This window comes from Myxocyprinus asiaticus, chromosome 27, assembly GCF_019703515.2.
Source record: "Myxocyprinus asiaticus isolate MX2 ecotype Aquarium Trade chromosome 27, UBuf_Myxa_2, whole genome shotgun sequence".
NCBI lineage: Eukaryota > Metazoa > Chordata > Actinopteri > Cypriniformes > Catostomidae > Myxocyprinus > Myxocyprinus asiaticus.
In genome coordinates, this window is record NC_059370.1 from 45,270,955 (window position 1) to 45,285,954 (window position 15,000).

At 38.1% G+C, this 15,000-nt stretch overlaps 1 protein-coding gene across 1 annotated transcript in view; it reads left to right on the forward strand.

The window, feature by feature from the left end:
* LOC127418062 (protocadherin Fat 4-like) overlaps positions 1 to 15,000 on the forward strand; it is a 117,050-nt gene that overhangs the window by 45,461 nt on the left and 56,589 nt on the right. The window contains exon 2 of the mRNA XM_051658417.1: positions 11,136 to 11,267. Coding sequence (XP_051514377.1) covers positions 11,136 to 11,267 — 132 coding nt within the window. The remainder of the gene's footprint in view (positions 1 to 11,135; positions 11,268 to 15,000) is intronic.

A 15,000-nucleotide genomic window follows, 5' to 3' on the forward strand; every position in this document is an offset into this window, starting at 1 on the left:
TGTGTGTGAACAGACCGAATAACAAACATCATAGGATGGAGCCCAACAACAAGTCAACAACGGAAATAATTAAATTTATTTCTTGGAGTCCAGAGGGAAAATCACATACCATACTATGAACTATACTCATTTATACACACCAATGTAAAATATCGACTGTCCCTCACGTCCGCGTATATGCGCTCAAGTACACTGGGGGAATCCCGGAGTTTGAGGTAAGAGGAAACCCCACTATTGCAGCGCAATTCTGCTCCAGGTCATGATAGAAAGTGAAGTAAACAAACACAGCAGCAACTCTGGAATATCTGGAAATAAAGCGAAGCAACGGAGAAGTCTTCCTCGGATGCCATGTTTGTTATTTACACATGTAAACACATACACCGATTTTGAGCTTTAAGCAGCTTTCTCGCAATAAACGGCTTTCTGGTGTCCATGTAAACGTAGTCTTTGACAAATAAGGTTTTCAGAGGTGTTAAAAATGAGAAGCGTTTTAAAAATCTAGATAAAAACACATCAAATGTGTGAATAAAATGCAGTTTCTGTCTCCATGTGAGTTTCATACATTTATTAAAAAAATAGTATATAATATTATAGTACAAAAAAAATTATTTAATGGCTTTAAAAATGTCAAGTGGTGTCACCATTAAATAAAATACAGTACTTTAAAATACTTTTAAAATACATGTGAGTGTACACAACTTTTCTTGCATTTTCTACACAAAAAATAAAAAATAAAAAAATAAATACAAATAATTTAATAACTTTAAAAATGTCAAGTGGTGTCACCATTAAATAAAATACTGTACTTTAAAATACTTTTAAAATACATGTGAGTGTACACAACTTTTCTTGCATTTTCTACACAAAAAATAAACACAAATTATTTAATGACTTTAAAAATGTCAAGTGGTGTAACCATAAAGTTCATGATATTGAAGTAACTTCCTTGCTTCTTGAGTACATGAGTGTGTACACAACTTAATCATTCATTTCAAAAAAAGTTATTAGTATGTTTTGGAACTTAATAGATCCGGATAAATAAAATAAGCATCACAATATCGATGGAAAAGCACTTCTTGTCTCAGATGTTTCGCCAAAAATTCCTAAGGAGACATAAAAATACAGCAAATGGTCAGTGACTGACATACAATAAGATAATCGTGCCACTTTAATTTCTCCGAAGGAATTTTGGGAGAATTAAATAAAGAATAACTGAGAACTCCATGAAGTCTCCTGAGATAGGGAAGAGTCTGAGCTTTTTTGACATTCAGTGAGTTTATTCTCAGAATCAGGAAAATCAAAGCAGAAAACAGAAACACATTTTTGCGCTCTTGTTTCTGTGGCTCCTGCTGTGTTTGTGTGTTTATCAGAAGTGCCTCAAAGTCTCGGTTTCATTACATGTTATTTTTATGAATGTTTGTAATGCTTAACGGCTGTACAAACTCATGAAAACACACAACAAGAGAAGCAAGTTTTTATGTATTAGAAAATATCTTGTAGTTAAACTTTTTTTATTTTATTTTCTATTTCTGGCATCTCTCGTTACGTTTTTTAATTGTGCTCATGGCGTAAGACCAAGAGTTTTAACATATTGAAAACTAAATGAAGGTTTAATCATTGAATAAGTGTCTTTAGTCAAACTGTTCTCACATCAGACATTGTGTTCAGTGTATTAATGAACACAACACACAGTTCAAATGTCATTCAGGTAATTTGTGGTAAAATGTTTTTTTTTAAAACAATGTTCTCCACCATTAAATCATGCCCTCGGGAGAATAGTTTCACTATAGTAAACCTGCAGTTACTGTGTAACATTTATTTGTGGTAAGAACCATTGTTTTAAAAATGTACCACAAGTTAACCATGGTGTTACTATAGTACAACTAACCATTTTTTCTTTCAGGATGATATAATGCTTATTACCATAGTTTTGGTTTTGTTGTATTATTGCGACAGTTTTACCATGAATAAAATACTGGTACTGTAGTAAAACCAACTTAAATTTTGAGGTTATTTTGCAACAAATACCACAGCATTTACTATAAAAACTAATTTGTAAGGGAACGCAAAACATATTGCAAGGGAACAATAAACTATGTGAGGGAACACTAAACTTTGCAAGGAAAGACAAACAATTGCTAGGGAATGCAAAATTGTTTGTTAGGGAATACAAAATGCATTGTGAGGGAATGCAAACTTTTGCGAGGGAAGGAAAACTATTGCGAGGGAATGCTAAACTTTGGGAGAAAATGCAAACTATTGCAAGGTAATGAAAAATATTGCAATAGAATGCAAACTTTTTTGTCAGGGAATGCAAAATGCATTGCGAGGGAATGGAGGAATGCAAAAGTATTGTGAGGGAATGCAAAATATTGCAAAGAAATGCAAAGCATGCGAGTGAATGCTATACTTTGCAAGGGAATGAAAACTATTGCAAGATAACGCTAAATATTGCAGTGGAATGCAAAATTTTGTCAAGGAACACAAAACACTTTGTGAGGGAACACAAAACACATTGCAAGGGAATGAAAAGTATTGCAAGGTAACGCTAAATATTGCAGTGGAATGCAAAACTTTAAGGGAACAGAATGCAAACAATGAGGGAACACAAAACACGTTTCGAGGGAATGCAAAACTTAATGCAACGGAATTAAAACTATTGCGAGGGAACACAAAACGCATTGCGAGGGAATGCAAAACTTAATGCAATGTAATGAAAACTATTGCGAGGGAACACAACGCATTGCGAGGGAATGCAAACTGTTGCGAGGGAATGAAAACTGTTGCGAGGGAACACAAAACGCATTACGAGGGAATGAAAACTATTGCGAGGGAACACAAAACGCATTGCGAGGGAATGCAAAACTTAATGCAACGGAATTAAAACTATTGCGAGGGAACACAAAACGCATTGCGAGGGAATGCAAAACTTAATGCAATGTAATGAAAACTATTGCGAGGGAACACAACGCATTGCGAGGGAATGCAAACTGTTGCGAGGGAATGAAAACTGTTGCGAGGGAACACAAAACGCATTACGAGGGAATGAAAACTATTGCGAGGGAACACAAAACGCATTGCGAGGGAATGCAAATTTTTGCGAGGGAATGAAAACTATTGCGAGGGAAAACAAAACGCATTGCGTGGGAATGCAAAACTTAATGCAACATAATTAAAACTATTGCGAGGGAACACAAAACGTATTGCAAGGGAATGCAAACTGTTGCGAGGGAATGAAAACTGTTGCGAGGGAACACAAAACGCATTATGAGGGAATGAAAACTATTGCGAGGGAACACAAAACGCATTGTGAGGGAATGCAAACTGTTGCGAGGGAATGAAAACTGTTGCGAGGGAACACAAAACGCATTACGAGGGGATGAAAACTATTGCGAGGGAACACAAAACACATTACGAGGGAATGCAAAACTTAATGCAACGTAATGAAAATTATTGCGAGGGAACACAAACGCATTGCGAGGGAATGCAAATTTTTGTGAGGGAATGAAAACTGTTGTGAGGGAATAAAACGCATTACAAGGGAATGCAAAACTTAATGCGACATAATGAAAACTATTGCGAGGGAACAAAATGCATTGCGAGGGAATGCAAAACTTAATGCAACATAATGAAAACTATTGCGAGGGAACACAAAACGCATTGCGAGGGAATGCAAACTTTTGCGAGGTAATGAAAACTATTGTGAGGGAACACAAAACGCATTACGAGGGAATGCAAAACTTATTGCAATGTAATGAAAACTATTGCGAGGGAACAAAATGCATTGCGAGGGAATGCAAAACTTAATGCAACATAATGAAAACTATTGCGAGGGAACACAAAATGCATTGCGAGGGAATGCAAACTTTTGCGAGGGAATGAAAACTATTGTGAGGGAACACAAAAGGCATTGTGGGGGAATGCAAATTTTTGCGAGGGAATGAAAACTATTGTGTGGGAACACAAAACGCATTACGAGGGAATGCAAAACTTAATGCAATGTAGAGAAAACTATTGCGAGGGAACAGAAAAAACGCATTGTGAGGGAATGCAAAACTTAATGCAATGTAATGAAAACTATTGTGAGGGAACAGAAAAAAACGCATTGCGAGGGAATGCAAACTTTTGTGAGGGAATAAAAACTATTGCGAGGGAACACAAAACGCATTGCGAGGGAATGCAAAACTTAATGCAACATAATGAAAACTATTGCGAGGGAACACAAAACGGATTGCGAGGGAATGCAAACTTTTGCGAGGGAACACAAAACACATTGCGAGGGAATGAAAACTATTGCGAGGGAACAAAACGCATTGCGAGGGAATGCAAATTTTTGCAAGGGAATGAAAACTATTGCGAGGGAAAACAAAACGCATTGCGTGGGAATGCAAAACTTAATGCAACGTAATGAAAACTATTGCGAGGGAACACAAAATGCATTGCGAGGGAATGCAAACTTTTGCGAGGGAATGAGAACTGTTGCGAGGGAACACAAAACGCATTACGAGGGAATGAAAATGATTGCGAGGGAAGACAAAACGCATTGCAAGGGAATGCAAACTTTTGTGAGGGAATGAAAACTATTGTGAGGGAACACAAAACGCAGTACGAGGGAAAGCAAACTGTTGTGAGGGAATGAAAACTATTGTGAGGGAACACAAAACGCAGTACGAGGGAATGCAAACTGTTGTGAGGGAATGAAAACTATTGTGAGGGAACAAATAAAACTCATTGCAAGTGAATTAAAACTATTGCAAGGTAACGGCAAATATTGTGGAATGCAAAAAATGTTTTTTAAGGGTACACAGAATGCAAACAATTGTGAGGGAACACAAAACACATTGCGAGGAAATGCAGACTATTTCGAGGGAATGCAAAACGTATTGCAATGGAATGAAAACTGTTGCGAGGGAACGCAAAATATTGTAATGAAATATAAAACGCTTTGTGAGGGAACAAAACTGTTGCGACGGAATGCAGTTCTGTTTCAGAAAATAAATGTCCTCCCTGTTGTCTAAGGGGCTCTGTATGTTTGGGCTGAAAGAGTCAAAGAAAGAATTATTTTCAGATTGAAGGATCAATTAAAGTGAAAATAATCAATTATATTTTTGAAGAGAGCTGAACTTCAACTAACCTTACTAACTGTAACTTCAGCCAAATACTACAGCACACACTAGAAACACAAGCGCGCATATGTGTGTGTATGAATGTTTGATAGCAGTGTTTAATAATAGACACAATGAGGCTGCGAACGGGTGACATTGAGATACAGGGGACTGAAACTCAATCTATTCTGTGTGTGTGTGTGTGTGTGTGTTATAGTGGTGTTTCACCTGTGTGTATTCTCATTAGACACCCATCTTGTGTTTCCAGTTGTTCTCTTCATTTTGCATTTTTATTTTTGTTCCAAGCTCTGCGCTTTGATATGCTTCTCCCAGGGGGTTGCGGGTAAAATAAACTCTGCGCAGCGTCTGTAATTATTTCTCTACTGCGCTGATGATGCTTCGGGATTATTTACACTTCACAGGCAATTGCGCCTGGCATAAATATTCATCGTTTGTTGATTTAAGCGTGTCCCCGGCCGCGCGGTCGGAATGGAAGAAGACGCTGCGCGGACAGATAATTCTTCAGCCGTTGCGTTATTCTTGGCGCCTGAAGCGTGCAGATCACGCTGGTGTGAAAACAATCAGCTTCTCACCTCTGAACGGAGGTCAAACTCTGGCGACACACAGATAATTGATCTAGAAACATGTATGCTCATCAAGGGAGTTAGCTAATGACTAACATATTTACTAATGAGGGGAAACTCGATCTCAGAAGTGCTGTGGCAGAAATCAGCTCAATTTGGCTGCGAGTAGAAACACATTGAGCTTCTCTTGCAACAACAGACAACATCTGTGGCGTTTACTTCAGCGTTCTGTTGAAGACATGGTATTTTCAAGATTCACAAAAGGACTTCCGTTCCATTTAAACATCATTTCCATCTTATGTTCTTGAAAACAAAAGACAGATGGGAATCAGAGTGTCCAGAATAATGATTCACACTCGGAGCTTCCTGCGTCATTATTCACTTCACGATGTGTGTGTCTCTAAACGTTTGTCACTCTCTTTCTGTCCTTTTTTAAACATCATTCTGCAGGTTCCTACTGTGAAAATGACCCGTTTCATGCAGTGAAACTTGCAAAAGATAAACACTGGACTTTATTAATGATAGCAAAGACAACAAAGCTTTATTTGAAATGATTATCAGCATTTGCAATATAACAATGTCTAAAAGACGAACATATCTTACTATTAAAAGAAAAATGTACTATATGTAAAGCGAAGACAAATTGTGCGTTCCTGGTATACTTATAGGAAACATACAGGTAAATACAGCATTTGGGTACTGATTGCACAAACTTCAAACAATTGATTCATTTTGTCTGTTCATTCGTCGACACATATTACATGGCTATCTTGGTCAATCCTGCTAAACTGCGGTGAAATATTTGTGTATAAAGATGTTAAACTGTATAATTGACTTTTGTCCCAAGCATGCTAGTTTCATGTCTCTCAAATCACTGCACACTCTCTTTCTTTGCACATAATAAATAATTTACTGTCAAATCAGCATTTCATGTGCTTATTTTTAGTTTCATGTTCATGTTCATTTTCATATTTATTTAAGTAGCCGTGTAATAAGCTTGAAGCTGTACAGACAAAAGGCCCAGTTTAAAGAGCACAAGTGCAGCGCTATGCTTGAAATCACATGCGGAAAGTCAGTGGGCATGGCCATGAAGTTTTGATATTTTCATGCAAGCTTGCACTAAGTCTAGGCGCAAGTGGGTTTGGCGAAATTTTGCGCACAAAGCGCTGATGGGATGGGTCAAGTGCAATTTAATTCTGAGGTTCTTTTCCGGTTATTGCAGTGTCTGCGTCCTATTATATAATCCAGGGGTCACAACATATGGCGGTAATCACTAGCATGCCAGCAACAGCGAGAGAGGAGAGAGAGGAGTAGACTATTTAATTCATATGAAGTTCGGTCTGAGTCTGAGCCGCTCACCACCGAGTTCAGCCGAATACCACTGAATATTGCTACTCTACATACAACTGTAATGAATAAAAAACAATGTGGTATATCGCTGTTATTATGAAGCTTGAGTCTGGGGTAGTAAACTGTGGCAGCTTTATTTATTTTATGCACATTAGTTGAAAATGAAATGCTCTTTGTGTAACAGCCAGGAATGTTCTTTGCAATAATTTAAGGGTGCTGAATGGTTCATGTATTTATTGTGCCCTCTTGTGAACTAAGGAAACAACGTCAATTTAAAAAAAATCAGCCGCCTTTAAAATTCGAATTTTGAAAATATTTAAGGTAAAAATTAGAACTTAGTTTATCTGCCCAATTGACAACCCTATTTTGAAGTGTTTGTGTTTTAGATTACTGGTGTTTGTGTATGTGGTAATTTAGAAATGTTAAGTTTTAAAGTTTATTACTGTGTAGCACTTTGGTCAACTCTGTTGTTTTAAATGCGATATAAAGAAAGTTGAGATTAAAGCACAAATGCTGTGATTTCATTATATAAATATATAGTGTACATGTAATGCGCACTTTACAGTGGATTTGTGGTCTGCTTTGTCGTCAGTGCACAGCTAGGGGGTGGCCAGGGCCTGGCCTAACCCCACTCGCAATTGCCATTTTGGTCATTTTTTGTCTTGGGCACAATTTTGTTTTTTAGAGGTGGAACCGTTTTGTACAATCGCAACACACAGGAGACTTAATATGTGCGCACACCAAGGTGGCTGCACCTCTCCGTCCCGTCCGTTTTTGTATCCACGCACCTCTGCGAACCGTCTATTGAAGCGTACCCCCCCTGCCCGGTCCATAGTTTCAACTTAACATTTGAGAATATGGACCGGCTAAAACTTTATTTATTTTATGCACATTAGTTCACCTGCTGGTGGAATCTCCAAACTGCAAATGCAGGAACTGATTTTAGACTTTGCACTGAGATAAAACGTGCGTCTCAAACGTCTTAGTCTCAGTCACATCACAGTTTTATAAAAGTCACCAGTTTGGATCTGTGGACATTTCCAGATGAGGGAGTCTTTGATCCTCCTAAAGAATTCACTCTGCTTCTATGCTAAATATTCTATATTTCTATGAAAGGGGCAGTGTTATTGCTCAGATGTTGCTCTTCAATCACTCATGGGACTTAATGGAGTTCTCCCATAAAATTAAGACTCTGCATTTTTTGTTTGGTTTCCTTCATTTGGTAAGAAACTCAATGGCTTATTGAGATCCTGAAACATGTGCCTTTATATGTAGTTGTGCTTTGCCTCAGACAGATGAGTTTATTGGCTCTGATGTGGATATTTACAGAGATCAGGCTTTGAGTTCAAGTACTGAACTTCACATTGACCGGGTCAGAATTCCCCCCCGCAGGGTGTTTGGTGTGTTATTTGTCTTGATAAACGCTGTTATGTTCCATATATGACGACATTGTTCATTTAGAGTGAATATAACACACATTTAAACTCTGGATCCAGATCAACTCTCTCACTTCCTCTGCTTGGTTTATAAGCGTGTTCTCATCCAGCTTGCAGTTCTGTAATTTTAAATACAGCAGATATTAAAATTCCTCAGGATGAGGAGAGAGGTGGGAGACATGGGAACTGGCTGCTGAATTCAAGTGATTTTATGTGGGGTTTTAGGAGTTTTAGACCTTTAGGAGGATTTAGATGTAATGAAGATGGTGTGAGTTATTGTATATTATAAAACTGAGTTGTTCAAAGTTGTTGTAAAGTAGTCACACACCTGCACACATAGCAGTAGGGTAATGCACATATATAAACTCTGAGTCTACATACGTAAACTATTGTCTACAGCATGGAAATGCGCAAAGGAAAATCAATATGCAATATTTCATTAGTGTTTTTAATAGCCGACTAGTTAGTGCAGGAGTACTCGATTAGTCGATTACTCGTGTACATCACTTGTTGGTTCTATGCGGCTACTGGATGATATCATTAATGCTGCATTCATTCAACTCTGAAAATTCCAACTACTTACTAGGAAAAGTACAATGGAACGCCATCGAAGTTGTGGTCAGACTTCCGACTTGGAAACTTGTGTAGAAATCTTCATCTCCGATTTCGCTGAGATGTCAGCACCCAGGAAGTTTGACATAGCTGGCATAATGAAAAATGGTTGATTCGCACGAAACCTGTCAAGAAAATGTCCTGCTCATATTTAACCCCAAAATCAATACAAAAATAACATTAAAAATGAAATTATATTTTGCATAAAGAAAATGAAGTTTACATTTAGGACCATTATGATTTTTTTTTTTTTGCATTGTGACATTATTTTCAGGACCTTTAAGTACATTTTACCCCCAAATTCGCATTACCGTAACATGTTTGGAAGTTTTACTATTCCCATTGGATTCAATGATGATTCTCATTACCTTTTGGAAGTTTTACTATTCCCATTGGTTTCAATGGTGATTCTCATTACCGTAACACGTTTGGATGTTTTACGATTCAATGGTGATTCTCATTAATGTAACACGTTTGGAAGTTTTACTATTCCCATTGGATTCGATGGTGATTCTCATTACCGTAACATGTTTGGAAGTTTTACTATTCCCATTGGATTCGATGATGATTCTCATTACCTTAACGTGTTTGGAAGTTTTACTATTCCCATTGGATTCGATGGTGATTCTCATTACCTTAACGTGTTTGGAAGTTTTACTATTCCCATTGGATTCTATGGTGATTCTCATTACCATAACGTGTTTGGAAGTTTTACTATCCCCATTGGATTCTATGGTGATTCTCATTACCGTAACATGTTTGGAAGTTTTACTATCCCCATTGGATTCTATGGTGATTCTCATTACCGTAACATGTTTGGAAGTTTTACTATTCCCATTGGATTCGATGGTGATTCTCATTACCGTAACATGTTTGGAAGTTTTACTATTCCCATTGGATTCTATGGTGATTCTCATTACTGTAACGTGTTTAAAAGTTTTACTATTCCCATTGGATTCGATGGTGATTTTCATTACCGTAACATGTTTGGAAGTTTTACTATTCCCATTGGATTCGATGATGATTCTCATTACCTTAACGTGTTTGGAAGTTTTACTATTCCCATTGGATTCGATGGTGATTCTCATTACCTTAACGTGTTTGGAAGTTTTACTATTCCCATTGGATTCGATGGTGATTCTCATTACCGTAACATTGTCATTTTCTTTTACTGTAAAAATTGCTGTTATACAATGACTTTTTAAATGAAAATAAAATCTAAAATGAAAGATCATAAGCTACCAAGGGAGTACTGCTCTGATGTGTAAATACTTCAAGATTTAAATAATATCTTTTTGTTCACATTGTGGTAATAAGAATATCATACAGACCATTAAGGCATGTCTTTCAATGAAGCTGTACACTGGTGACTTTAAGACATTTCATACATTGCAGACATTATGGTATGATTTTCTGTAAAGCTGTTTTGAAACAGTGTGTATTGTAAAAAGCGTTATACAAGAAAAAATTACCTGACTATCTTTTTTTGTGTTGCGGTAATGAAAATTTGGGGGTAAAATGTGCGTAACTGTCATGTAAATAATGTCACAATGTAAAGAATTATGTAGAAGCTGAGTCCTGAAGTAGAACCAATTTATTTAATGTGATTATTAATAGTCTATTTTAACTAGATAGTTTAGCTTTTTCTGGACAATCTTTGATGTTGGCTTGACAAAACTAGTTTTGGTTTTAGTAAGTTTTAAGTTGATGGATGGATAGATATATAGAAAAGAGATAGATAGATAGATAGATAGATAGATGGATGGATGGATGGATAAGAAAGTGATCAAATTGGTGTATTGTATCATATTCTTGCTGTTGCTGCGATTTTATAAAAGCATTAATGGAGCACTTTGTTTAAAAAAAAAATCCCTTTACTATGGTAAAATCACGCTTACACACTACCTCGAGTGGATTATTGCTCTGTTTGCTCACTGTGTTGATATTGAAAATATTTTTTTCACTGTTGTCAGTTGTCACAGATTGCAGTCAGTCTCTCTTAATTGCTGTGGTTAATGAAGGTCTCTCTTTCTCTCTTTCTCTCTCAGGTTGAGATCACTCTTCAGGACGTGAATGATAATCCTCCGATCTTTCCCACTGACACGTTGGACGTCACAATCCAGGAGAACATCAGTGACGGCTTCAGGATAATGCAGCTAACAGCCACAGATGCAGATGAGGTAAAGATTCCCTCTGGAATACTTGCGGTCGCTCCAGATGTTTGGCTCTGTGTACTCTGGCAGGACACGTGGATATTTGAGTGAAATCTGCTGTGATAAATTTTAGCTATGGTTACTGTGCGGAAAATGTCACACATCAGTCATTAGGATAATACAAATGAATTTTATTTGTATTAATAAAAAAAAAAAAGCAAGATTAACAAGATTATTGTTGCACTTTAATCTGTTTTGAATGCTATACTGATGTTAATGAAACTTTGTAATACAGCACTTTTCATACCACTGTCTCCTTAAGATGATTCACTTATGTTTTCCTCCTTTGTAAGTCGCTTTGGATAAAAGCGTCTGCCAAATGAATAAATGTAAATGTAAATGCCGCACCGACGCACTGTCTCGACGCATGAAAAATGTCAGATGTTGATTGATATCGGTAATAGTGCTAGCAGAAATGTGGGCGTGGTTTGCTTGGCTCCGCCTCCAGACGCAGTGACACGCAACGGTTGGCATGTTTCCGTAGCGCTACATTTACTTTTATTAAACGGAAAAGGGGCTTCACAGTCCAGCAAACGAAAGTTCTGTGAAGGGATTCAGGCCAAGTGAAGGAGCGTTTTAAAGTGGAAAAGAGCTTAAAAAATTACGCTCATTTCCTGTCTCGTGTTTCTCTGTGCAAGTCATTAGCTCGTCTTCTCTGAGTTCACCTCTGTGCGTGTGTGTGTGTGTACGGGCTTCTCCTTCTCCTCAAGGTCACCTGACACATGGAATGGTAAATATGCTGATTTGTCTCAAAGTGACGGTGTGTTGGCGGCCGTGTGAGAGAAAGAGCTATCGCTCTAGGTCATATTACATCACTGGACTGAGTGTGAACTATTCAAGCGCTCTGTCTTTAACAGCTCAGACAGGAAGACGATGTTAAACCGAGCGCTGAGAGAAATCGGATTCTCCCCTGAGCTCAGTTTCATCTCTCAGCTGGATTGTGTCGTTCCCTTCTTCAACTCTGTCATCAATGTGAAGCCAGTACAATTAGCACACATTTTTTATCTTATCTCAAGTGAAATATTACAGCCATGTATTTTTAAAACAACAATGCCAAGAGAAACATTTGACTGCGATGGCAGGTGGCATCAGATGGGAACAGCCAAATATTAGTATACACCCCTTAATAATTAGGTGTTTCTTCAACTTCGGGCACTTTGAGCACTGTGAACTCATTAAAAATGTTTCATACTCACTAGTTGATTTAATGTGTCTCCTAACAATGTTCAACAGTGTGGACAAACAGACTCCTTTGTCTTGATGAGGTTAATTTTATTGATAACGTTTGTGCATCCTAAATACACACAATTAAATCATATTTCACACGTTTTGCACAATTTGGCAAACTTATAGCTTGATTGGAAATGACAGCTCAATAAGCATATTCTGCTCACAAGTCCTATTTCCCTTTATTTTTCTTTAAACATCACTTGTCTCATATTTCATCTCAAGCATGCTCTTCAATCGCTGGGTTTCCATCCACGTATTTTTATGCACATTTTGGGAAATTGCTTAAGAACTGCTGGATGGAAACACTAAGATGCAAATAAAATCTCCAAAATCCTCATTAAAAACGTATACGCTCTCTTGAGGTGGATACATTTTTTATTTGATAAGAAGAAATGTGCATCAAGTATGATGGAAACACATTTACCAAATAAACGGCTATTGGAATTTATTAGGAATGCAAGATGTGCATCAAAAAGTCATGTGACTGAATAACTCATGACTAGTTAATAACTGGACTACCCAGCGGATCAGTCATTGCTTTTGAAATGTTGCTCTGGTCATCCTAAAAATCCAAAGCCTGCAGTGAGTCGAATACAGATTTGAACTGTGCCGAAGAGCAGGTTTAGTGACAAAATATCCGCACGGTGAAGTCATAAGGATGGATGAACGCACATACATAGCGCTCCCAGAACTGTGTGACGCGCTGTTGCTTCCAGACACGAGACAAAGTTCTTTACATTGTTCTATCTGCATGCTCTAAACCACAAGTGTTTTAATAGTAAAAGATTCACAGTCGCTACAATTTCTCCAAAAGTGATGATTTTGTTCTTTTGAACACATGGGATGAAAATGGCTTTATTCGCACAGCGTGACTGCGGTGTGCATTTTCCATTTCCCTTTTTGATTTGTAACTAGTAGCACCTAATAAACAAGCAATATATATATATTTATATATATATAAATGTCCTAGAGAAAATAGTTTTTTGACCCACAGATGTGTTGAAAGTTATTCAAAATAACCAACATAGTTTTTCAACTTTCGTGGGAATAATGTCCCAAAATCCACGTATGTGGACATCATGTTTATCAGCGCACTGACATGCGAAAAACAGATTGATTATTTAAAGCGGCATGTCAAATGAAACTAGAGACTCTACTCTTTACAACCAAACAGGTGTCAATCAAAAAACTTAAAGAGGTTTCTTACTGGGGGTCTGGGTAGCTCAGCGAGTATTGACACTGACTATCACCCCTGGAGTCAGCTGAGTGACTCCATCCAGGTCTCCTAAGCAACCAAACTGGCCCGGTTGCTAGGGAGGGTAGAGTCACATGGGGTAACCTCCTCGTGGTCGTGATTAGTGGTTCTCGCTCTCAATGGGGCGTGTGGTGAGTTGTGCGTGGATCGTGGAGAGTAGCATGAGCCTCCACATGCTGTGAGTCTCCGCGGTGTCATGCACAATGAGTCACGTGATAAGATGCGTGGATTGACGGTCTCAGAAGCGGAGGCAACCGAGACTTGTCCTCCACCACCCGGATTGAGGTGAGTAACCGCGCCACCACGAGGACCTACTAAGTAGTGGGAATTGGGCATTGCAAATTGGGAGAAAAGGGGATAAAAAAAGGTTTCTTACCAGAGGCACTTTTGTTGGCGCTTCACAGAGATCGACGTCATGCTGTTGTGTCACATGACACGGTGCGCCAGAAGTTTAACCCTTAAATGACAGTGTCGAGTGTAGCGCATGTGGACGCGGGGTCGCACAAAGTTAAATTTGCAACTTGGATGGAAACATAGCTAATGATACTTTTGTCCACTTGATTAACAAGTACACTAACTTTTGAAAACACTTTATTAGGGGCAAAATTGTTTGGTGTGCTGGAAACACTGGGACATGAAACAGTTGAAGAAACACCCAATTTTGAGTACTGTAGTATACAGATGACCTCAGAGCTAATAGACATGTAGTTGTCAGTAGTCAACTTTGTCTCAAATGTTTCTCATAAAATTCCTTAAGTGAAATCGGCCTGAGAATGACTCAAATGAGTCCAGTAAGAGCATAGAGCTGTAAAATGATCAACTCAGATCAGTTTTTCTCTTGAAGAATTGATATGCTGGCAAATCTGAACTCACTTTGAGACGTTATTGAGATCTCTGAAACTCTAGAGGAGACACATGTGACATTACTGAAGCCTTTTTCTCATGAGAAACATCTGAGACGCAGGAGACTTCAGCAAAAGTGACTGTGATTCTACATCTGTGTTGTTTTGAAATTGCAAACTCAAATATAGTCTTAATGTCTGGAATTATGGGATGTTTGGGTTGCAGAAGTCGTCTGTTTTTAGTCGGCCACTAACAGCATGTCTGAATGTGATCCAGAGTTGTTCCAGTCCAAAACTGCCCACATCCCGTACGGGAAGCCCAAAGCTAAAACTCGCAGGACTGAGTCTGTCTCAGATGAAGCTGTATGTGTGA